Genomic DNA, 26,255 nt, shown 5'->3' with positions numbered 1-26,255 from the left:
TTACGAATCATTTAAATGAACTGCTGAAAATTATGTACTGTAACTTTTTTCTCTCCCCTAGCAAAGAAAGAAATATGTCTTTCAATAATGTATGTATAGTGCTATGTGTTCCCAGAACACCCTTACATTATAAAGTAATAAGAACTGATGCTTACATGAAAGAACATTAAGTCATATCTGAACTTGTAAGTATGGCCCAGCTTTTTAAAGTATACTAAAACTGCAAAATTAGTATTTGCAGACATTGAGCACTAAATGTTCAAATACACAGCAGAGCAACCAATTTCTGTAACATTTTCTGTGTAACAACTTATTAGCATGTAACTACTTTGACGCTACAACACAGGCTCCTATTTTGAAAATCACTACCAAGTACAGCACGTAATAGCCTTCTAACAAAACGATTTATGGTTCTTAATTCCTGTCTCTTCCCTTCAGCCAAACAAACAAGGAAAGACTTACTGAACCAATAATGATATTGGCAAAGCCTTAGAATTCTGAGAACAAATCCACTATAAACAGTGCGAATAAAGAACTAAATAGGTACTTGTTATGGAAATTAAATAAAAACATTGGCTGCTTTTTAAAATTACAGGCCACATCCTGCTAATTCTTACACATGAAGTATCTGAGTACTTCCAAAATGAAGTCAAAATAGACATTCAATTTGCAAAACCAAAGTCTGAGAATTTGTGAGCTATTTACTGTTGTTGCCAGTTATTCTCTCACAGTACACAGGTACTCCTTTAGAAAAGTGTAAGACATAAGGAAGTGATATTAAGAAGCACCTTTACATACAGCACATGGTTAGAAAACTGTGAAGGTCTCTACTTCAATTTATTAAATGCTTTTTTAAGATCATGAAAAACATTTATTTTTAGGTGAATATTAGTAAAGTCAAACTTTTAGCTCAAAGAACTTTGTATGCTTGTATTAAAATACATCTGTTTAACATATAAATATATGTGTAAGGACACTGATAATTTACTGGTAATAGTAAGTGAAATACTCCTGAGGAATAAAAATAACTTGTTACTCACAGGAGTTTCACTTTGTTAACCTGCCACTGCTTATCAATATTTGGAGACCACTGATCTTTTCCTTGTTATTAGTGTAACAACTTGGGTAACCCCATTTTTTCAAATCTTATTTTGAAAATTCATTGCTGATCTCACCTGTAATCAGATTCTTAGCAGTGCTCTGTGATTTCTGCATTTCATTTGATTTGAAAGTGAGGTCTTCCTGCATAATCTTCAGCTCTTGATTGGTAACAGATGAAATTTGTTCCATTCGATTCACATTCTGTGTGTTACCAATAACAACAATGAGAACATGCTGTATCTTTGGAACAAGAAATAGCAACTGGACAAGTTAAAAACTCTCCTGCCTTACTACTAACTGAAAATTGGGGAAATATTCTGAAATGATTTAAATGTGAATAATTTTCATGATGCCAACTTTTGATAAAAGATACCGACAGGTTAGTGAAGATGAAAAAAAATACAGCAAGTATAAACTGTGTTTCCATACCAATCTCTTTCAAAATGTTATTGCTTAAAATATAGCTTTTAGTATACCACACTGAAAGAGTGAAAAGATAATTAATGATGACATAATCAAAGTTTTGTCAGCTGAAAGAATGCTAAAATTTAAAAAAACCCACAAGAACGAAAAATGTTAGAAGAAAAATATGTTTTGAAAGTGAAAAAAGTCAGACTGCAAATAGGAACAACTTCTAAAGCATGCATATTAAATATAAAAACAGCAGGCTATTCTAGACATGATTATAATAGATCAGAGTAATGACTGGAATATTGTCGGTTACTTAATAGTAGTGACAGAATCTGAGATTTGCAGACTTTAGGTACACAAAATATTGTAGAAGCTTCATTCGCAGTATTCTGAAATCTTTATCCTGAACAGAATAACGGATGATGAGGTACAACAATTACGGAAACCTTTACTTTATTCTAGTCACAACTATTATCTAGTCTTCAAAATTCTTTTTCCAGAAAAGAGACATTGAAGAGATTTTCTTTCTTTAACTATAGCTGTGCATGGTTTAATGATTAATTCTCTTAAGAGATTATTATTATAATTATTATATTGACTCATAACACATAAAACCCACCATCCTTCTTTATCTATCCATTCTCCTATTCCGTGCTTCTAAACTCCTAGCTTGTCACATGTGGAGGGAAATGCACTTACCCTGCTTGAGTGCTCTAAGAGCGCTACAACGTTGGCTTCTATTTGAGCCTTTCGTTCCAATTCCTGTTTCTTTATGTCTTCAAAAGTATCCAGAAAACCTGGAGGTCAACAAATGTAATAAAGATGACTGGTATGTGCATGGGTACAGCACAAACCCTTGTCATTTCCAGTCAATACTCTGTATAAAACTGATAAGCTGCACAATTTCAGACAAGTAATTTTAAAGTTTCTAGTTTACTTGAGACAGGTGGTAGAGCTCTGGAAACCAGCCATTTGTAATGAAAATGAGGAAACTTTCTCCAGGGACACGTATTTGACAGATTAATGACATGAGGTCACCATTTTCTTGAATACTGTTTAGGTGCTACCCAATAGGAAAAAAGTTTCATCAGCATAATTTCTGACACCTTTCTGTATGCTTCTCTCAGATGGACTTCATATTGCTGAAATTTATCAAAATGGGCTACTAAACAAAGGAAACAAGTGACTTCACAGTCTCAAATGGCTGGGACCATGGAAAACACTGCTAAAGACATGAGACCAATATTCACCTGGTATCCCCTCTTTCTATATGATGTTACTTTTCCATGTCTCTAATAAGTATCCTACTGATTCTGATATGTCAGTTGTGATAGTGATATATACTCTGTACTTGCATCCTAGTCAAAGTACATTGTGCTTCTGGTAAGAGATGTTTTGAAAAAAAAAGCTGCTGGACACATGACATGAAAGTCAGAGGTCCATCAAGATACCACCCAGGGCTATCAGTTATGATCATCTCTCTCTTGCTGAGTCTTCTTCTGAAATGTGGCTTATATACACAGGAACATTCAGGAAACAGTTAGTGAACTTAGTAGCTGGATGAAAAAGAGAAGAATTGCTTGTTTGGGCAAGAAGGATCAAATAATATTAAATTAAAGATGGGAAGATGGGGAAGAGAGAAAGAAGACAGAAGAAACTACCTAATGGAAATATTGACAAGTCCTGAAGGGATGAGGACAGACTAAATTCTGGATCCCAGAGCATACATGATTTTAAGAAAATACTAATTTAAAAACCCTTTACTAATAAAACATTTATGTTTAAGAAAACTATATAATATCTAACATCATCTCCAATACTGTACAGGAAAGTGTTAATAGAGATGCTTCACAGAGCACAGCTTCTAAAACTTTTACTGTGGAAAACACGCTTTTATAAAAGCCAGGAGATAACACTAATACTACAAAGATCCGTAGATGTCAGGATGAAAGACATTTGGAATCCTTAGATGTAAATGAATAGCATTAGACAACACATTTTTGACATGCACAGCTGATTGTTAACAATCATGACTATTTCTGATGCAGATTTAGCTGGCTCAAGAAGGTAATTTTTTGGTTCATCTAATGCTGACCAGTAACTGTAGAGGACTGTACTTGCAAAAAATGTAAGGTTTACCTTTTGCCAACACTGCTGTGAACAAGAAACCAGAAGCATAGTGAAAAACAAAGCTAAAACAGCCTGCAATTGAAAAGAGCTAGTCAAGTCCCAAGTGCTGAATAAGACTATTGCCTGTTTTTCTCCAGTGACCAGGCTACAGATAATGCTGTCCTTAGAAAGGGAAATTTTATTTCCTCTCTGTGATATTTTCCCTTCAGAATGATCTTGTTTTATCTTAAAGAGGGTGTAATTATACTTTAATAAGAGGAGCAAAAGAAGATCTCAAAAGAGCTCCTTCCTCAAAGGGTACTTACTGGGTATTTCATACCATCTATTGCTGTGAAATAGAGACAGGAATTTTGTACACTGAGCACAACAGAATTAAGAGAAAGACAGTAAAAAAAAGTAATACTACTGAAAACCTCACTTAATGTTTTGTGCTTAAAAAAAATTGAGCTGGTCTTTTTTTTTTTGTTTAAATAAAGAAGTGGGCAACTTCTAACAGAGAAAATCACTCAGGTATTTTAAACTTCAACTGTCCTCCAACACGATCTCAGTTTTTCTGATGTAGCATTTGCTGTGAATCTATTTACTTATTCTGTCTCCTGTCTTCCAACTAACTAAGAAAAATATCACCTAACCTTAACTTCCAACACAGTGCAAAACATGACCCAATACACCCTTCCATTCTGGCAGTGAATCTTTCACAATTGATCAATTTTTTAATCAAATGCACACCATAGGTTAATAACAGACAATATTTCCTTAGCTTGCTTCTAAGAACACCCATGAGACAGCAGCACATGTACTAAAGTCAAAGTACACATCATCATCTGTTCTTACCTTTTTCTGTAATATTTTTCTGTCCAAGAAGGAAGTTATTTGTTCTTGACAAATCAATACTAGTATTACTCATATTCCTGTTTCTTTAATGTTTACAAGTTGTTTGCTTGCTCATTTTTTCCACAATCTTTCTAGAAATTGATAGTAAGCTGATTGGTCTATACTTGTCTGGCTCCTCGTCTTCAGGACAGGTACTATATTTGCTCTTTTCCCACCTTTAAGACTCCTGTGTGTTCTCCCAAATCTCTCAGTTAATCTCAAACAGCTCTGAAACTGCATCATTATCCTCTGGCTAAGGGCAGAAGTAGAATCAAAACCACAGAAGTAAGAACGATTGTGAAGTCTCACTTTCGTGGTTCGTTTTCATACTGAAAATCAAGATCAACTGAGAACTTGCCCTTCTGCTTCTCAGAAGATCAGGTAATTTAAAAATTCAGGAACCTTGTAAGTACATTCTTATCCATCTTTCTATATTGTCAGCTGAGACCTTTCCTTCAGCATTATGCTACCCCTAACTTATACTGAATATTTTTAGACAACCCTTTAGCCTTCATGTCTTGCTTACTGATCATTTCCCCCTTTTGCTGAGTAACAGACCAACTTTTCTGTAAGCTGTCTACCATTATAGATTAGTAATAGAGTATATTTTAAAAAAATGTATATTTTATGTATATTTAAAAAATATTAGAACCTTTTAATATGGAAAAAAATCTTTAGTATAATCTATGTTGAATAAAGTCATGAAAAGCCTTAATTTTAAAGAATTATGTGATGTATACGCTTGTCTCTTTGAAGTTCTGTTTTTAACCAGAATCAAATAGCTTTTATTTAAATGAATTTTTACGTTAATTTCAGCTTTGCTTTCATAAAATAAAGCTGCGTTCCTAAGAACTTTAATGTTTGATGAAAAGACTTGAAAGATGCTCTAAATATTCATGAGTGTCCTATAAGTCCTAAGATACCAATTAGCCTGATGTAGACCACGGAAATTTTATGCAAAGATGAGGACATCAGTTCTTTTCAGCTCTACATTAACTGAGTGTTAACAATACAAGAAAATTTGTATTTTAGTGCAATTAGGTCTAATTAAAGTCAATTAGACAACTTACTGTCCATGCTTTCTTCTCTCTTCTTCAGCTCTTTGTATTTCCAATTTTCCTCTCCTGTATGAGATTTAACATTGATTTAACTTCGTATTATCTCAGATTCCTTTAGGTAGGCAAAATGGCTTTTTTTAAAAAAAAAAAGATTCTGTACACCTAGAAACTGCAGGACTCATATTGTTTAATATAGTCACTTCAGACAAATATGTCATAAACACTTTGATATATAGAGAAAAGGATAATTACCTTAATTAGTCAACCTCAATGTAATTTTTAGAATCTTTCAGAAGTCAGTATTTTTGCCAAATAAGACTGGGATAAATACTTGGCTCGAACAAAGGAAATTCAGAGGATTTTTCTGAAGTCAGGTGGATTTCAATAATAGAGAACAAATGCTTTTGTGTATTTGGACACCATGGCTAAAACTTTCTGCAGCTCTGTAACATACGGGCCATTTCAATGGTACTTTCATTGATTAGAACAGACTTTCATAAGGATATACAGTTTGTAAGCAACACAGTGATATTCTCAGGGAAATAAGCAAGAAAACTGTACAAGCAGTGGTATAGGAAAATAAAATGCACAGAAAGATCTCTGTAAGTTTAAAAGAACACTTCCATGCATATTCATTATAGCAGTTTTAGGAGTAATGTGTAACACCAAATACACAATTCACTCTGTCCTTGAACTCAGCCACTGATTATAAATAGCTCTTAATTAAAATTTAGTAGTAAAGTGGAAGACCTGATATATTTGTCCCAAGTTTCAAGAAAATATGACAATTAAGCCCCTTTAGAATCATTTCAAGTTTCAAACATCTAAATTTTCAATTGTCTAGGTCTTGGTCAATAATTAATTTTCAGCATAATCTTGTAACTTTCAAGAACACAAAGCAAAAGAATGAAGCAGATAAAGATGTAACTGAGCAAGCAAATTTCTCCAGGTCATTTTACTTGTACACTCCCATGCTTTCCTTTTTATCTAGTACATACAAACAATAAGAACACCCGTGTGCCCCTAAGGGACTGTGGTTCTGTTTCAGTTTCCTTGCAGCTGCTGCTTTGTTCATTGCTGGACTCTCTCTTTCATTTTGCAAGACAAGACTCCACTATTTAGTAACTCTGCCTGTTTTATTCTTAGGTCTAGTTACAATGAGCCATGAAAAAGAAAGCTACATGATATGCCAAGTGTTTAAAAAAAAAAACTTAACTAAAGGCCATAACCTTTAAAATGTTTTTACAAATAGATTTTCTTCAAATATGGCATTATTACATCAATATCTCAGACTCTCTTGAATTGTTAAGTCTGAGCTAATGTTGATCTCAACTATTCAGTTAAAGGTAACTGCTAATTTTTCCATATATGTTCCACATAATAGAATATACATATATTCGATATACATGTTCCATATAAAAATGGGAGAATTTTTAACATTTTTATATTTTCTTAAGTGAAAATTGAAATATCTATTTCTATTTATGGTATATTTATTTTGTTCTTCCTGATTAAAAAATGTTTCTAGTCCTGAAATATTTATCCTGAAACAATAAAAAATTTCTTAGTTGTAATTCTTTGGGGAATGCTTTGTAATAAACAAAATAAAACTGAGCCAGAAGTAAGTTGATCAGCAAAGGAGAGAGGGAGAGAGGACAGGAATCTCAAGGGCACACAAAGATGCTGATTTAGAGCAGAAGTATGGATAATCTTCCACAATTCTCGCTTCACTCACTAGAGAAAAGGGTGTTGGAGGTTTAGATTTCTATATCTTAAAGGTACTTCTTATCAATATCTTCTTTATTCACTCTATGTTACAGCAACAGTTTTAATTCCCTCTGTATTAGGCTACCAGGTAACTTTATTCTGAATATCTTGATATCTTAGCAAGGAGCACATGCTTTCTTCTACATATGCTTTAATTGTTCTTCAACACAAGTCTTTTTCTAAAACAGTGAAAGACATGGAGTCCAGCAATAAATGATTGCGTGCAGAAACCTAACTACGAAATGTGAAAAGCAACTCCTTACCTTCTGCATTTCTCCAAAGACACAAAATAGAGTTGCAAGCCAAACAAAAAAGAAAAATTAAGGCAGGATAGTAAAGTTGGCAATGATATCATCTGGAAATCAGAAAACTAATAGATGTTTTAATAAATTATTTGCACAAAAATAATAAAATGTCTGGAGAAACATGAAATATTTTGTAATGTAAAATATGAGAATGAGAAGTAGCAACACTTGTTTAGGGCCAGTTTTAGAAATTTATTGCTAAATTTCATACTGATTGTCTAAGAAAAGGTATAAAGTAAAAAAAAAAAAAAAAGCAAATGCCTTAATTCATCGGTCCTATAAAATGTGACTTGTTACAAAGTTTTCCAGAATATATGCATGTATTTATGTAACTCATTGCAAACAAGGTGCCTTATAGTGAGGTTTTCTACCTACCTAGAAGCAGGCAGAATCTTCTATAGTTGCTGAGAGCCTATGCTCAAACTGTTTCTTCCTCCAGAACCGTAACTTCTAGGACAAATCCCAAAACCCAGTCTAGCCCAGCCTAAGGTACTGTGGCAGGTGTTTGCTGGAGGTTAAGTTTCTAAGCTCTCTTCTTGCAAAGAATAACCCAAGAAATTTCAAAGATAGATAAAAGTACTACTAAATTCTGTATGCTTTCCACAATACTATTTAACATTCTCAATTCTACATTCACTGACTGCATCTGATCACGCAAAAGGCAAAAAAAGCTGAGCTGGTTCTGCAATGCTGCCAGTGAGAGATATTCTATTCCTTAAGTAGTCCTAAAAATTGAACTGGGACAGAAAACCAGACATCTGTACTATTATTTTATATGGCAGTTTTACTACTTGATATGAACTCGATGAACATATCACTACAGGTGGATACTTCCCATTTCTCACATCTGAAAAAAGAAGTCTGCACCCCTAGACACAAAACCTTCTCCTAATGGTGAATAATGACATTTGCATAAGCCTAAAAGTTTCAACTAACTAAGTCTGATAACAATATATGTTATAATATGAACAGATGCAGCTCTGCATAGGGTGCTACAACTCTAGTTATAGTACCTTGGTGATTTTCCAGATCCATATCAAGTTGTTGAATGACCTTTTTAAAATGGGTTATTTTTTCTTTTACTTCTGTCAGCCTGAAAAATAGACAAGTTCAAAAGTATGCTATAAAATGCTTTTTTTACTTCAGAAAAAAAAATGGAGATAAAAATCAAGGATAAAAATAGCAAGCCTAAGCTTATCAAAACTGAAAAAATACCGAGGACTTCTGTTACTATAAAAGATATATGTAAAGCACCTGCCATCTTAGTCTCTCTAGCTATTAAAGTACTGCTGCATCTTGTCACTAAAATAATTTTTCTTGAGTCTTATGCAGCTCTTAATTGACTCCACTAGTCCCTCTGCTGGTGTCTGCACAGATTTGCAAAGGTACAACATTGGTAAACTGTAACGAGGAACAGTATGCATTCACTAAAATCCACTAAGAAAATGCCAAGTAAAATGGTGTATTACATAATCAACTGCAGTGAGAGAGGAGATTGCCTTAAAAATATTTCTATGTAAAAACGTTTCTAGGTAAATTCTCAAATATAATTCTCTGTTACCATTTCTTTCTGCAATTTCTGCTAATCAACTTATCATCCAAAGGTGTCAATGCATTAAAAATTAACTAATGATTACAGCTGGGAACACTCCTTAAAATAATGTAAAATTGTTTCTGGGGACTTTAGTAATAATGTCAATTTTTCTGTAAAATGAGAGAAACCCCCAGTACATTACTATTTCTTATAACATTTAACAGAGTTTCTTTCAAATCTTCAGAAAAGTCCAATACTCAAGAATCAAGAAGCAATGCCCTGTTACTCTTTAGAGTTTAACTTTCCATAAGCAACTTTGTCACTCTTACATTTTAGGTACACAAACAAACTCTTCAAATTGTGACTGCTCAAGTTCACAGATGTCCCAGATCAGCAGCTCTTACACATAAATGTGTTCTTCAGCCTTAGAGAAGATTATGTCAGTGCTATTATCAATTTACATTCTCAAGGCATGTTCATAAGGAAGTCTCTTATTATGTAGATCTAAATCCGGGTTGTTTGGCTGAAACAGAAGGATATATTCTATTCTCTATGGAAGGCTAACATCAACAGAGGCCTTAAAAATGATGATATTCTAATATATGATGATTTAAATTCTAAAATTCCAGAAAAATACATGACGGGATTCAATTACCTGTCTTTAGTGTCTACATATCATGTGTAGCAACAATGTAATGGCATTACTCACTGTCTTTCCATGCTTGCTATTTCTTGACTGTCGTCCTTAACCTATAAAAAAGTAGAACAACTTTAACATATGAAATAAATAAATAACTGTCTGGAGTTATGTTATAGAACTGTTCATCAGGATCCGTTTTCCCATATCAACATGACATGCACTGGAACAAGTTAGTCACCTAAAAAGGTGACTGCGCCAATTTTGTCTTGGCTAAACCTGAAACACTCCATCCAGCCAATTAACAGTTCAGATGGTTTGTGCTGCCTGGAGAGCAAATAAAAGCAAGATTCAGACCTACATATTTTCATATATTATTGTCCATTAAAATGCTGACTCAGAGAATCTTTTACATTATGACATAACATTTTATGTTCCTACTTGTTTCAGTAATCTCTCTCTTTCTTCCTGTGGAGATTCCATGTTCTTATCCTCAGCAACAATTTGATTTCGGTGTTCTTCAAGCTCATGGAGCTTTTCATACAGATGCTCAGCCTCCTGTTTCACCTGGGAGTGTGCTATTTCCTGTTGGGAAATGCAAACACCCACTAGCTGTCTTCAGATGGCAAGAGACCATTGCAGAAATTACGCTTCAGTTAAGCAATGCTTATGTATACATTGAAAGTGAAGCTTATTTTTTATGAGCAGTACAGACACAGAATAAACAATAAGCTTTATAATCCATATTCTTGACATTGCATTTTCTGGGGAGGAATATCCCAGTCAGCTACTACTTGCTCTATGAGTTCATCCTCAGGCCAGTTTTGTGAATAGATTTACTCATTCTTCATTTCTAGGGCATCATAAACCATATAAAGCATTCAAAAGGACCACAAAAATGTCTCGTAGTATATGAAAATTATACTTTAAAAAAAAATATGACTGTATGTTTCAGATCATAGATTCTTTCATCCTTAAAAGATTTAATATGAAAAAAAAATTCTCAGTTTATTAGTGTGTTAAAGTCATGCGTTTATGGTTGCATGTGGGATAAAAAATATCTTAGCAAATAACACTTTGTGCTTCACACATCAGTTGCTTTTGAAACAGAATGTGGAACAAGGTATTCATTCTCACACATCCTGAAAATTCAAAACACATTGAAAAATTAGATCTCTCAAATCCTTAAGAAGGACCTGAATGATAATTTCACCTTTACCTTCAGAGAGTAATTTCAAATCAACCTAATGTCACACAAAACATTTAAAAACATGAATAACTAAAGCTAGGAAATCTCACTATTGCTATAAAAATTTTGTACTTGGCACCTAACAGAAACAATTTTACAAACGGATCAGAAATTTTTGGTGGAAAACAGAAAGGCAGCTTTCCTTCCTATTCTAGGGCAGGATCCTACAGTACCTGAAAATTTAAGGAGGAACATTACAGAAATTTTTCTACTGCATTATTTTTTACACTAGATTTCAATAAAGGCGGGTACAGAGACTTCCTGTTATTACACCTACAGCTCTTAGAGTCTCCTCCTTTACATTTAGTGCATCCAATTCCTGCTGTTGAACAATCAGATCCTAAAAAAGAAAAAAAATCAGATAAAAATTACTACTTGATGAGATTATTTTTTTTTTGTTCTGCAACTCAGTATTTATCAAATGCTGTAAAACATTTAATTTCTTCTGTTAAAAATTTAAAAGGCAAGAGTGTGTCCAACTTCTCCAAGTAACTCAGATACAATATCTACTTATTTTCAGCATCAAACTTTTCCAATAAACTCTTATCATTGTCATTTGCAGTTGGGTTATTACCAAAAAACTGTTTCTCCTTTTGCCATCATTTTTCTTAAAATTAATACTGAGGGTGACATTTATCATCTCTACTTCAGAAGCTTAAAGTCAAGTTTTAAAACCTGAACTAGTCACCAGCTTCTTCACAGTCCAGAAAGAGATTAGTAGGCCTTGACCAGCGACTGAGCATATCCAAAGACAGCTGGGAAGCACTGGCCTCAAAAGATGTCTATCTCCACACAGAATATACAGAGAAACTTTCTAAGATTGTATGTCTGATGCTAGATGATCCCAGAGAACGTAGAAACCATACTGCTTTTGTTAACATTAGGATTTGTGAAGTCACAAAAATTTTGCAAAGTCCAGTTCATTTTTTTTAATATATTCAGACTTACTAGAACAGTAAGAACAGTCAGATTTAATTTTGTACAGGAAGAAAACTTTCTACTTGAGTGAACTACAAAAACTGCTGGGGTTGTTTTTCCCATTTGTTTGCTTTTTATATTTCCTAAAACACTGAAGCACTATAGCTTCTAAAATCTGCATATCAGTCCCCAAATTTAAAAGGAAAATGATGACCACAATCTATTCTTAAAATAAGAAATACAAAAAGTTGAAGTATTTGGTTTTAGTCAATTGCTCTACTTATTTTTCCAGCACTTTTACAATTGAGTATGACATCACCAAGCTTTTTTATTGTATTACTCCATTCTCAAGCTCTTTAATACTTAAATTGTATCTGGAATCAATGGAGCCAGATTGAGACACATTTTAGGTAAGTGTAATGAAATGAACCAACCTGGGAGAGTTTTTCATTTGTTGCCTTCATCTCCATGTATTTAGCTTGATTTTCCTGTGGCATGTCTTTTATAATGTCATCTGCTACACCTTTTTCACGTTCAAGATCTTCTTCTACAGTTTGAATTAACTTTTCTGTACTGTAAAATGGAACATTACTGTAACTTTTACTAGTTTATTTTAAGCATCTATTTCGAACTCTGGTATTCCTTCAGTCTCACTGAATTGATAGGTATAGACACTAGAACCTGACACTACTGGATAATGATGATAAGATCACTTTCTTTTAGTTTGATTCCTTGAGAATGGAAACTGGCTTCAAAGTGTTAGGCAGTGTGGAGCTTCTTAATCATGCAAGAACTAAGAAATTAGCCATTGCTAGCCACAAAAATTTTTCTACCACTGCAGCTACAGTGAGTTACAAGCAAATGTATTATCAGAATAAAAGAAGATGTAAAGAGTTGTCCTCACTGTTTCCTGTAATGTGTAATAGTTTCTACAAAATTCCTGAAAGCTGCAAAGTAAATTTGAGAACATTGCTAAAGATATGGGAACTTAACCACTGACACTGTGAAGAATATACCTTCTTTACCCTGACAGTTCATGAGAGGTTGTTTAAACAGATTTCTTGTTTCCAATGTGACTTCTGCTATTAAAAATGACAAAATAATCTCAATATCTTCCTGCAGAATTTTTTTTTTCTATTTTTCATTAACTATTTCTGAGTTGCAAGATACCAAAGAAATTAAACTGTGTAAATTACACTATCAGGACGCAACCAAGAATGCTCGCATGCTTGTAAGATGATTTAAAGTAGTGAAACTGCGTAAGGATAATCTCAGGGTTAAGGGAAAAAAGAAAATTTCACAGAAGCAGAGTAGAGCTGATGTTGGAATGGACTTCCGAAGGCCATCTTGTCCAGCCCCACTACTCAAAGCATGGTCACCTAGAGCAGCTTATCAGTGTCTTGTTCAGGTAGGCTTATAGTATTTTGAAAGGTAAAGACCCAACACCCTGTTTGGACCATGTTTTGATGTTTTATAGAACCAGAATTGTAGCGGTTTGAAGGGACCTTTAGAGATTATCTAGTCCAACTCCCTTGCTCAAGCAGGGGCACCTAGATCAGGTCGCATAGGAATGTGTCTAGGCGGGTCTTGAAGACCTCCAAGGAAGGAGACGCCACAACCACTCCGGGCAGCCTGTGCCAGGGCTCCCTCACCCTCACAGTGAAATAGTTTTTTCTTATATTTAAGTGGAACTTTTTGTGTTCCAGCTTCATCCCATTACCCCTTCTCCTGTTGCTAGATATAAAAGAAAAAAGGGATGTCCCAACCTCCTGACACCCACCCTTTAGATATTTGTAAATATTAATGAGATCCTCCCCTATCAGTCTCCTCTTCTCCAGACTAAACAGCCCCAGTTCCTGCAGCCTTTCTTTTGTGTGAAAGATGCTCCAGTCCCCTGGTCATCTTGGTGGGCCTGCGCTGGACTCTGTCCAGAAGTTCCCTGTCCCACTTTTAGCTGGGAGCCCAGAACTGGACAGACCATTCCAGATAAGACCTCACCAGGGCAGAGCAGAGGGGGAGAAGAACCTCCCTTGACCTGCTGGCCACACTCTTCTTGATGCATCCCAGGATGCCACTGGTCTTATTGGCCACAAGGGTACATTGCTGGCCCATGGTTAGTTTATTGTCAACCAGGACTCCCAGGTCTCTCTCTGCAAAGCTGCTCTCCAGCAGGTCGATCCCCAGCCTGTACTGGTGCATGGGGTTGTTCCTACTCAGATGCAGGACTCTGCACTTGCCCTTGTTGAACCTTATGAGGTTCCTCTCTGCCCAACTCTCAAGCTGGTCGAGATCCTGCTGAATGGCAGCACACTCATCTGTTTGACGAAGATGTTGAACAAGACTGGCCCCAGAACCGATCCCTGTGGAACTCCACTGGCGACATCCCTCCAACTTCATTCCACGCCATTGAACACCACTCTCTGGGCTCTGTCATTCAGCCAGGATCCACCTCACCATCCACTCATCCAAGACACACTGCTTGAGCTTTCTGATGAGGATGTTATGGGAGACAGTGTCAAAAGCCTTGCTGAAGTCAAGGTAGCTGACATCCACTGCTCTCCCCTCATCTAGCCAGTTGATTATGCACTCGCAGAGAGCTATCAGGTTGGTCAAACAGGATTTCCCCTTGGTGAATTCATGTTGACTCCCCCTGATAACCATCTTTTCCTTCATATGTTCAGTGATAACATTCAAGATCAGTTGTTCCATCACCTTTCCAGGGATGGAGGTGAGGCCTGTAGTTTCCTGAGTCACCCTTCCTGTCCTTTTTGAAGACTGGAGTGACACTGATCTTTCCGCAGTCCTCAGGTACCTCGTCTGTACTCCATGATTGTCCAAAAATGATGGAGAGAGGTTTAGCAATCACATCAGCCAGCTCCCTCAGCACTCTAGGATGCATCTCATCAGGATTCATTGACTTATGAGCCTTAAGCTTGGCCAACAAGTTTTTAACTTCTTCCTCTTCCACTCAGGGCAAGTCCTCTGCTGTCCTGGCCATCCTGTTATCCTTGCTGCACTGGGCTTCTGAAGGGTCAGCCTTGGCTGTAAAGACTGTGGCAGAGAAGGGATTCAGTAGTTCAGCCTTCTCTGCATTCTCTGTCACCAGGGCACCCTCTGTGTTTAGCAGTGGGCCCACATTCCCCTTAATCTTCCTCTTGCTGCTGATGTACCTGATAAATCCCTAGGACCTTATCCCATGAGATTCCTCCAGGCAGGTCTTTGAAGAGGCCAAAGTTGGCTTGCCTGAAATCCAGGGTCACGGTCCTGCTTTGTGTACTGCTTCTTCCACACAGGATCTTGAACTCTACTATCCCATGGTCAAGGTTGTCTCCAACATTCACAAACCCAACCAGACCCTCCTTATTTATCAGCACCAGGTCCAGCAGCACACCCTTCTTTATTGGTTCCTCAATCACCTGTGAGAAGAAGTTATCATCAACATTCTCTAGGAACCTCTTGGACTGTGTGTGCTTGGCTGCTTGGATGTTTGGCCACTTTTACAGTAAAGAGAGATTTTTCTTACATTTCAATGGGATTTCCTGCTCTCCAAATTGTGCCCATTGTCTCTTCTCCTGTCCCTGGGCACTGCTGAGATGAAACCAGCTTCATTTCCTTTACTCCTTCCCATGAGGTATTTCCTTTGATACCTACTAAGTCTTTTCTTTCAGAGACTAAACAACTCCAGTTCCCTTAGCCTGTCCTCATGGTTTTCACCACATCTGTGGAATTCTCAAAAGAGATTCAAAAGTGTAACCAGTCTTCCAACTGGCTTCAAGAAAGCTCTGTGATCTGAGGAAGTCAAGTAGAAACTCTGTCAGCTTAGCAACCCATGCTGCAAAGATGCTTTGGAGTCCAATGATGAAGAAATAAATTGAAGTGATGATCACAGAATCATAGAATGGTAAGGGTTGGAAGGGACCTTTAGAGATCATCTAGTCCAAACCCTCTGCAGAAGCAGGTCCAAATAGATCAGGTCACATAGGAACGTGTTCAGGTGGGTCATGAAGACCTCCAAGGAAGGAGATTCCACATCCTCCCTGGGCAGCCTGTGCCAGGGCTCCATCACCCTCACAGTGAAGTAGTTTTTTCTTATGTTTAAATGGAACTTTTTGTGTTCCAGCTTCATCCCACTACCCCTTGTCCTGTTGCTGCATACCATTGAAAAAAGGGATGTCCCAATCTCTTGCCATGCACTATTTAGATATTTGTAAAAATTAATGAGATCCTCCCCTCAGTCTTCTCTTGACTAAAATCTTCTTCTCTAGACAAAATTTATCTCCCACTTCGTGTAGCAAATTGTTCTGGGACTGCCCAGGAAAAACTGGGTAGCAGTGAAATGACATTAAACAGAATACCTTCTTGAGAGCAAAAATGGTTTGTCCAGACCTAGTCCAAAGACTGAAGCCCTCATTGTAAGTACACCAGCTTATCATGAATGGGTAATTATGTTATTCTTGGTAATGGAAAGGAGCAATTTGATAAGCGAATCACGTTCTTAAGCTATGAGAGCAGTTTGACTTGCGACCATCTGGAAGGCAAGGAACTGGGAGGGAGCTTTTATGCTACTTATTTATTGGGAGCTTCTCATACCTCAGTCTGGGCCTACGAATGTTGTTGCAAAGCCTCAGCAGTGACAGTTTCTCTCAAATCAAGCCCAGCTGAAGTCATGGCAGAATGACAACAGAGAAATTGCAATTAATTTAATAAAATGTTATGGCTTTGATTTCCAGAATAAATCTCTATACTAGATGTATTTCACCTGGAGAAACTATCAGTACTGATCATAGAGAGCTTGTCCTTAAGTAAAAATGGTGCCTTTTCCTGTAGATCACTGAGGGGTACTTAGGGAAGGAGAGAAGGATATTGCTTGGTATATTTCGCCTGTATTTCAAAACAACATAGTGAAACAGCTTCTGCTCTGGAAGGCAGCAGTGTCTCCAAGCTCTACTGGAGCTCATCTATGCCTGAGACTACAAGTATGCATGGCAGAGAAAGGAAAGAAAGCCTAGTTTTCCAGTCCCACCGATGTAAAGTGTGTGGACACACTACAGAGTTGTCTCTTTACCTGAGGCAACGCACTTTCTTATGCAATACAGACTATTGGCTAAATACTTCAAAGTGATCAAATTTGTCACAGAATCATAGAATCCTAAGGGTTGGAAGGGACCTTGAAAGATCATCAAGTCCAACTCCTCTGCCACAGCAGAAACTTATTCAAATGGGTTTTGAATGTCTCCAGAGAAGGAGACTCCACAAACCATCTGGGCAGCCTGTTCCAGTGCTCCATCACCCTCACAGTGAAGAAATTCTTCCTTGTATTTCTTTGGAACCTTTTATGTTCCAGTTGGTACCTGTTGTCCCTTGTCCTATCATTGGACATCATTGAGAACAGTCTGGGTTCATCCTCCTGACACCCACTCTTTATGTACTTGTAAACATTAATGAGGTCACCCCCTCAGCCTGCTCCAAGTTAAAGAGCCCCAGCTCCCTCAGCCTTTCATCATAAGGGAGATGCTCCACTCCCTTCATCATCTTGATGGCACTGTGCTGAATCCTGTCAAGCAGCTCCCTGTTCTTCTTGCACTGAGGGGCCCAAGACTGGACACAATATTCCAGACGCCATCTCCCAAGAGTAGAGTAGAGGGGTAGGAGAACCTCTCTTGACCCAAGAAGGGCCCAAAGCCCTTCTAATACACTCCAGGATGCCATTGGTCTTCTTGGCCATGAGGGCACATTGTCGGTTCATGGTCGTCCTGTTGCCTATCATGACCCTTGAGACTGTAATTGTCTAACTTAGCTGTGATACATCGCTTCTATTAGAAACCTTTCCACAGAAGGTTAAAACTCGGTGATTTTCTAAGAGTCAATAAAATTATCAGCAATTCGTATCACAGGAAGACAATTCATTACCACATGTAATTGAAGATTACTGATGAAGCTGAATTGCTGATGAGGCTTGGGAAAGTTCAGAATGTTCTGAGAAATTAAGCAAAAAAAGCAAAATGGTAAAAACATTAAAGGAGGATAGTGAAGTAAAGTGGTTTCTACAGCCATATATTTGAGAGGACTGGAGACTGAACCATTTGGTAGCTTGTTGCTGTGCACTGGACAGAATGACCACCAACGCATGAAAAAAAATTGACATAGTAGTTGTCTAACAATATAATCTCTTTTTCAATCTTCATATAGAAATGCTCTCAAAACGGAGAATCATTTCTTTTAAAAATTTCTTCCTGAAATATAACCCCTGTAACAGACATCCTTAAGTTCTTGTAATTCTTTGTAAATAATGAGTTTTACATGTATCACAACTCCTCTGATGATGTTTCCAAAACACAAGAATTAATACAAATGTAATTACCAGAGATCTTTACTTACTTCAATATGCAAATACCTCAACATCTTCTTCACTTCATGATCATCACAAAAAAAAAAAGTAAAGTCTTTTTCTGTTTCTGTCATTTCTTTAGTTGATTATAACCCAATTTGCTTGTAAATTCCCTGTGGCACTTTAATTCAATGCTTCCTACATGACCTGGAACTTGACACTCGAGCATATTGCTCTTAGTCTTCCCTATTGGCTGCAGATCCAATTAAGCCCAAGATGATTATAAGAAGTTGCTCAACCTAGTCAATCTTTTGCTAATGATTTTCAAGGTTTATTTTTTTTTTTTTTTACACTGCCTGCTTATTCATCAGGTACAAAGGTTGAACAAAACCGAAGTGCTGTTGCACCATATTATTTCTTGGCAGCGCATTGGAAAATCTACACATGTGTACATCCGCTGCCTCTGAGAAGCTACAGAAAGGTAAGACACTCGGCATATCTTTTTCAAGATGCAGGAAAAGTTTTCTTATCATAACTTTGTTGCTAGACTGGAAGCAAATACACCTTGAGATACATGAAAAGTTCAGGAATTGCTTTGAACCTTGTCAAGTTGTTAAGTAAAATTTATTTCAGTAGAAAGATAGGGAACAGTCTGTCTCTTCTCTGAAAACCAGACTATCTGATTATTTAAACTCCATTACCTCTCCAAATGTGCCCTTTTTTTTACAAATGTAAGAAAAATATATGAATTATATTATTATTAAATGACAAAATCTTCAAAAGCTCTCTGGAGAAAACTTTTTAAGATAATGCTTCTAGTTACAAGGAAATGGCAAGGTATTAACAATCTATTGCCAGGCTCAGTTTCTTTACAAAGCCATTACTTTAAATAACAATTCTTAAAGCCTGGTTCTAGTAAAAAGCTAAACTGTAATTAAAATTACAAATGCTTTCCCCTTCTTCCACTGATTAGATAGGTTCCCAAACACACAAAATAGAGGAAATCAAATTTGTAAGAAAATCTCTAACTTCTCAGTAGTAGAAACTATAAAGTTAAAAATAGGCACTATTTTTTTGCCTTAGGCATACGTAGAGTGAATTTTTGGACAGAAAAAGGAATTTTCCAGTTAATGGCATTCCCTTCATTCAGGCAAATTTAACTTTTTGCTTGAAATTTTGAAAAGCTTTTCAATTAAATTTCATTTTCAGCTTGAATGTAATTAATTAACTTACTGTTTAAAACATTTTAATATATTTTTCCCAGTCTACTAAAAACAGTATTTAAAAAAAAAATCTGCAAACTATGAAAACACTATTAATTTGTATTTATAGACTGACTGGTTTCTGAACATCTCGGGAGCAGTACCTTTAAGGCCCAATTATGCCACAAGGTCCAACTGCTAATAATCTATATCAGGAGTTCTCAAACTGCATCATATTTTCCACTACCAACATATAAACTGGCTTCAAAAAGTATTTGTACCAGTACTATCATTACCAAGAATAACACCTAATATAGATACCACAGTGGCTGCTGCTGCCAGTACTCCTTGTCTCTGCCACTGATGTCTAACAAAGATATGTCTAACTGAAGATAAAAATCTGGGAAGAAGATACTGGGATTCACTTACCCTACTATCTTTCACAGGCTTAAGAAAAAGTGTAAAAAAATTAAGGTAGTTTGTACCTTCTATGTAACATTTTTATTCAAGTCCAGCATAAACAGGGACTGATCTCACATCTGACACAGGTGGTTAATGTTACAGTGAATACCATTTGTCAGAAAATCTTTCAAAAAATAGATTGAAGAAAAAAGTTGAAATCTGTACAGAAATTTCAACAAAAGAGATTGAACCATGTTTTCTTAGCTCAAAGACCAGAGCAGAGGAACAACTACAGCTTCATAATACAGAGGTCCAGGTTTATGTCATATGATGTGTTATACTATGGATAATAAGGAGATTAGAAGATCAATCTACTACTTTTTTTTAAAAAGTCACAAAAATGCATAACATACAAATGTAACAGTGGAGAATGAGTGGAGAAATCAACAGTCCATTTAGTAGAGTATTCTGTCTCTGTCAGTGGCAACAAGAGAAATAGTTTAGGGAAAGCAAGCAAGCCTCAATACTTTCTGCAGTTTACACCTATCACAATCTAGTCTTCCAGGACTTACAATTGCTTTAACAGGGATTTTAATGAGTACATTCCTGCTTATTCATTTTATCCACTTACAATGCTGTCTTCTAACATGTCTAATCAATCCGTTTTCTATTTGCTGATACAGTCTGCTTAATGGGTGTTAGGTTTGACTCAACTAAGAGAAAGCTGCATGCATTAATTCTGATAGCCTATTCTTTTCCTTTCAATTTTGCATTTCCTGGTAATTATATAAACCAAAATTTACTAAATTATGGTCTTGGTATATAAAAGTGTTGTTTTTCACTAGGCTCTAAACATGAAACTCTCTTGGCTTCTGATCTGGGGCGGAATACTGTTCTTGAATTCAGTCACTGCTGACTGCAACACTACTTCTCAAACTGTAAGTTTTATACTTATGCAAATCATCCTTATTTTTGAAAGACACACTAGAAGCTAAAAGCATTTAAAAAACTACCTTGTAAACACTAAATTCCTGAAGAAAGAGTACGCAGAGACAAACAAGAAGACATATTTTTCTGTGAAATGGACAATTTGCTGCTGGCAGCCATTGTAACTGGGTACATAATACTGAAATGTACTTGAGATGGTCTTATATTTCAGTCAAATCTCTTTGAAGACAACATTATTGTCTCCTTTATGTCACTTTGGAGAAGACTTATATAACAACAGTTATTTAGACAAGGTAAATTACAGCTTGAGTTAGACTTATTGAGTTATCAGTTGTCCAAGTAGAGTCCAAACGTATGGAAGAAATTTTGAAGGTTTCTTTCCAGAGATGAATTTAGTGGATTTTCTTTTTACTGGTGAACAGAAGGGAAAGAAGAAGCCTTAATACACAGTTAAGTGATAAAACTGGTACTGCTCTGACTCACTGCTTACAGGTTCAGTGCTCTATCTACCACTTATTCATCTGCAGGAGAAACACAAAGAACCAAAAAAAAATACACAATGAGTACACAGAGTGTAGAACATGCATTCCACCTACATTTGTTTTCAAATGAGCTATCTAGATTCAATTTGGTCACAGCACTAACAACCTGAACATAAGCTACTTCTTTAGGAAGAGGGAAAATACACCCAATCTATTGTTAGCATTTAGAATCTTCTTCAAAGCCAGTTAAAGTGTCCTGACACCAGTCTGCAGTAACACATACAAATGGATATTAAAAATCTACTCTTTTCAGAAAACATTTCAAGATATTAAGAGTAAACATTCTCAAACCTGAAAAGACTGCAATTATGTTAAACTTCAACCAAGAAAACAAAATTGTTATATTTCTAATAAAAATATATACTAAATGATTTGTTGAAGGTCTGCTCCAAAGATATTTTAGAGTAAACAGAACTGATTTAAAACCAAAACAATGCACTTGAAAAAGCCTTAGTTAATTTTCAATCTTGAATCCACTTTATCTCTGACTCCTTCTTTGCAGATTATGGGGGAAAGGAATCTTTTTTCTACCCAGCTGATCTTTACATAGAATTCTAAAATAGACAGCCCTATCAGTTCCAGAATAGTAATATTCCAGATGATAGACACAAAGAGCCTTGCATCTCAAACAGAGTTTAAGCACTAAGTGATCCAGAACTTCAGGCTTCCATGAACTAAGAAGATTCATTCCCCTGTACCAACAGACCAGGAGTATATTACAAAAAAATAAATAAAACTGCATAAAGAGCAACAGAACTTCTCTTTTAAAGTGCTGCTATTAAAAAATAAGAAATATTTTTCATGTCCTTAATACTCATCTCTGAGACACCATCACTGGACTTCCCTGCAGTATTTAATTGTTGTCATTTTCTTTTTTTTCCAACAGGTCATTTGTGAGGCATCTGGAAAGAATCTCTCTAATGTCCCCACTAACTTCTTCCAAAATGTTACTAAATTAAGCCTCAAAAATAATAAAATCATTTTAATAGAACGTGATAAAGAGATTCTTCAAAGTTTTATTAACCTCACTGAACTTTATGTGAGTGAAAACACGATTGCTGTACTGTATAATAACAGCTTCTGCAATCTGACAAAACTTGTAATCCTGGATATCAGCAACAATCATATTAGCACAGTTCATAAAGCAGCGTTTGCAGGATTAAATCAACTATCAGTGTTGAATCTATCCCACAACATGATTAGTCAACTAGACTCAGATGTATTTAGTTCTCTAAAAAGTCTAACAGTTTTAAATCTACAGTATAACTTGCTGAAACATTTTCACACAAAATTGTCTTTTAAACTAATTAAAATAGTTTTAGCTGGAAACCTATGGAACTGCTCCTGTGACCTCCTGGATTTACAGATATGGCTAACTGTCTCCAATGTGACAATGGGTAAGTTCTGGTAAGAACAGCATTTCATATTTGTTTACATCAAATACCTTTTTTTTTTTTTCCTGATCTGGGTACTACACAAGCATCAATTTATGTGTATTTTGCAGTGGTACATTAGTTATCTGTGAATTTTTTTTCCAAGTGCCAATTAATTAACAATATCTCATTGCCTTTCCACTACTTATATTTGCAGAAAATGAAAACAACACTACATGTACATTCCCAACCACCAAGGAAAAAATCTCCATCAAGACAGCATCTATCCAAGATGAATGCAAAACTGAAAAAGCTTCTTTAGAAAACACTATAACTCCTGCCATTAAGCTTAGAAGCAGTGTCTTACTGACAGCTCTGACTCCAAACAACATCACTGGAAACAATGGAACGCATGCTGGTAAAGTACTGATGTTTTACTTCACTGCTTACAAGCTGTTTTATTTGCTGCCCCATGATTTCACATCATTTTGTATTCTTAGTATCCTGTAATTCTTCCATAAAAGCCAGGACTACAGAACAGGCATATTTCCAGGTTTTGGTAGACTGTACACACATTATGGTGAACGTCAAGCTCTATTGAATAAATTTTCAAATGATACTACAAAGTCATGATGAAATTTGAAAGGCTTGAAATTCAGATAATTGTCCAGTTCTCTGCCTAACAAAACTAGGGAAGCAACTTTAAAAAAACTCAATTACTTCTTCCAAACTAACTGCTTTCTAAATGCAGCTGTCTTCTGAAAATGCAAAAAAAGGGTCTTATCAGTTTTACTTCTGCCTTCAGATGTGTGCAAGCGACACAGATGTGCCCATCCCATATTCTTTAATTTCAGTGATAGTTTCCTCACTTTTTGATGTTAACTCTGTAATACTGTAGCATACTTTTTGGTAATGTAATTTTTTTTCTCTTATATGCAAATTAGCATTCTTTTCCACTCCTCCATGTTGAAATGCTTTTATTTCTTGATATATATAAATCAGAAGAAAAATCAATCTCCAGACAAATACACAAATTGTAAGCCATCACTGCCACACACTTCTTTTGCAGTTAACGGTCATAATCTATTTTAGGACAGTGGCCAGCAACAAAAACAGCTTCCAAATCAAGCCTACTGGCAACTAATCTATTGAAACTTTTACTATGAGAAAAACACAATTGAAAGGATATGCCAAAGAAAAGATACAATATTTTAGGGCACAGAGATCATCACCATACAGAAATTTAAGCTTGGGAAATATAATTTTAGTTTGATTACTGATTTTTTTCCAAAGCCTAACTTTTGAATATGAATTTTGACAAAATTATTATCTTTTACACATTCCCAGAACTTCACCTGACTTTTAAACTCTTACTTTTTATAAATATGCATGGTGGACTTTTACTGCTAGGAAATATGAGATGCACATGCATTTTTGGTCTGACTGATGTTACTGACTCCCTAATAACACAGCAATAACACTTTAGAAAAGCTTTGGAGATGCTCAGTAATTCCCTCATTATCATTTATTTTGTGCATTCTCAATTTAATTACTAAAAAAACCCCAAACATACTAGAACTCTTGCTGGTTAAGTTCCACTTAAATATAAGAAAAAACTATTTCACTGTGAGGATGACAGAGCCCTGGCACAGATTGCCCAGAGGGGTTGTGGAGTCTCCTTCCTTGGAGGTCTTCAAGACCTGCCTGGACATGTTCCTGTGCAACCTGATCTAGGTGGACCTGCTTCTGCAGGGGGGTTGGACTAGAAGATCTCTAAAGGTCCCCTCCAACCCCTACCATTCTATGATTCTTTGATTCCTCATGAAGATGACTCTTCTTTCTTTCCTGTCTGTTTTAAAGAGCTACCTCTTCTTGGCAAAAGCTGGACATTCCTAGCTGGTGTCCTAGGGTTTGTCCTATGCACCACGCTCCTGATTTTTACTGCTATAAAATGCCCGATGTGGTGTCACTATTTGATGAGCTACAGTCACCGTCGTCTGGAAGAAAATGACTCGGAGATGTTTGAACACGAGTTTTCAGCTGACATGAGTTCTTCTCCTACACTATCGGGTGCAATCAGTGAAGATCCCATAGTAATATTTGAGAAAACTCACACATTTGAGCCTGGAGAAGATGGATTTATTGAGGATAAATACATAGACTCTTATGAAACTGAGGAGAGTTAATGTCTTAAACAACAGATGATGAACTGACTTTTCAAAACTGTAGTAGACTTGTACTTCCATACATACTACACTACTTATGTACAATACAAAATGAAGATAAGCAGTCCATCTCCTTTCATTTTGTCAAATCCACAAGGTACAGTTGCACAAAACATGAAGCTAAAAGATATGGTACTGCGTGTGCATTATTGTCAGTAGTCCACCTTCTACAAACATCTGTTTGGTTACTTATGGCAGAGGAGGGGGGAGCCTAGTGTATATTGCTTAACATGAACAAGTCCTTACAAAGCAGCCTGTGAAGCTGGCATAATCACTAATGCTTTCATTGCAAGGAAGTCCAGAAAAGAAAAAAAAACTCTCTAAAATCTTGAAGCAGATCACAGTGAGAAAGGAGACTGAATCCAAATGAATAGTGTTTCAGCTTATTAGTCTGTTAGGCAAAACTAACACAATCAGAGAACACAGCATTTCTGTTTGGTTTTTTTTGTACACAAATTAGTAAAGCAAGAAAGACCAACTGTTCCTTTCCAATAAATGCTTCTACAGAGAGTACAACAACAAATTATCATTACTGCTATCTAATGTCTTCATGCCTTAGTTTGCTACTGAACCAACTTCTTTCTCTTAGTGTTTTCTTAACATTTAAAAACTTAGTCGGGGTAGAACAGACACTTTTGTGAGCTGTTGAAAACGGCATTATTACTGAAAAGTGACTTGTTAAGTTATGGCAACCTGGTTTTTAAAAGTGCTTATTTATACGTAAAATTTTGTAGATGAGATTGCTATTACTGGCAAAGAACAGAATCATTCCTCTTTTTCGTGCACATTTCCTGTCCTTAAACACCTTAGAAACTCATACTCTCGGACTATTGCTACACAAGCCATTCTCACGGCTTATAAATTCTTATTACAAGCATCTGTCACAGTTTAACTTGGTGGTTAATAGTTCAGCTGTGCTGGCTATGCTTCCTTATAGCTTCTTGTGCACCTCCTTGCTGGTGGAGCATGGGAAACTGAAAAGGCCTTCACTTACAATAAGCACTATTTAATAACAATCAAAACAGATGTGTGTTATCAATATAATTCTCACATTCAATTCAAAACAACACTGTACCAGCTCCTAGGAAGAAAAATAACTATCCCAGCTGAAACCAGGACAGCATCTCACTGTTCTCCTCTTCCCATCAGTACTTCCCTACCTCACCAGACAAGAATCTCAGTTCTTGTTCCCACTTCTCCTTGCTCTCCCTGCTCTACTGTCCCATAACACAACTTCCAAAACTCAGGACCT

At 36.2% G+C, this 26,255-nt stretch overlaps 1 protein-coding gene across 3 annotated transcripts in view; it reads right to left on the bottom strand.

The window, feature by feature from the left end:
* Window positions 1-26,255, bottom strand: part of IFT74 (intraflagellar transport 74) — a 38,710-nt gene that overhangs the window by 7,455 nt on the left and 5,000 nt on the right. For all 3 annotated transcript variants that reach the window (XM_062017807.1, XM_062017808.1, XM_062017809.1), the window contains exons 9-16: window positions 12,418-12,556; window positions 11,343-11,405; window positions 10,258-10,401; window positions 9,889-9,929; window positions 8,659-8,738; window positions 5,586-5,639; window positions 2,212-2,309; window positions 1,176-1,302 (exon numbers count right to left, since the gene is read on the bottom strand). In XM_062017807.1, the coding sequence (XP_061873791.1) occupies window positions 1,176-1,302; window positions 2,212-2,309; window positions 5,586-5,639; window positions 8,659-8,738; window positions 9,889-9,929; window positions 10,258-10,401; window positions 11,343-11,405; window positions 12,418-12,556 (746 nt within the window). The remainder of the gene's footprint in view (window positions 1-1,175; window positions 1,303-2,211; window positions 2,310-5,585; window positions 5,640-8,658; window positions 8,739-9,888; window positions 9,930-10,257; window positions 10,402-11,342; window positions 11,406-12,417; window positions 12,557-26,255) is intronic.

The sequence above is a fragment of the Colius striatus genome, chromosome Z, assembly GCF_028858725.1.
Source record: "Colius striatus isolate bColStr4 chromosome Z, bColStr4.1.hap1, whole genome shotgun sequence".
In the NCBI taxonomy this organism is placed as follows: domain Eukaryota; kingdom Metazoa; phylum Chordata; class Aves; order Coliiformes; family Coliidae; genus Colius; species Colius striatus.
This window is presented reverse-complemented; position numbering and strand designations above follow the sequence as displayed.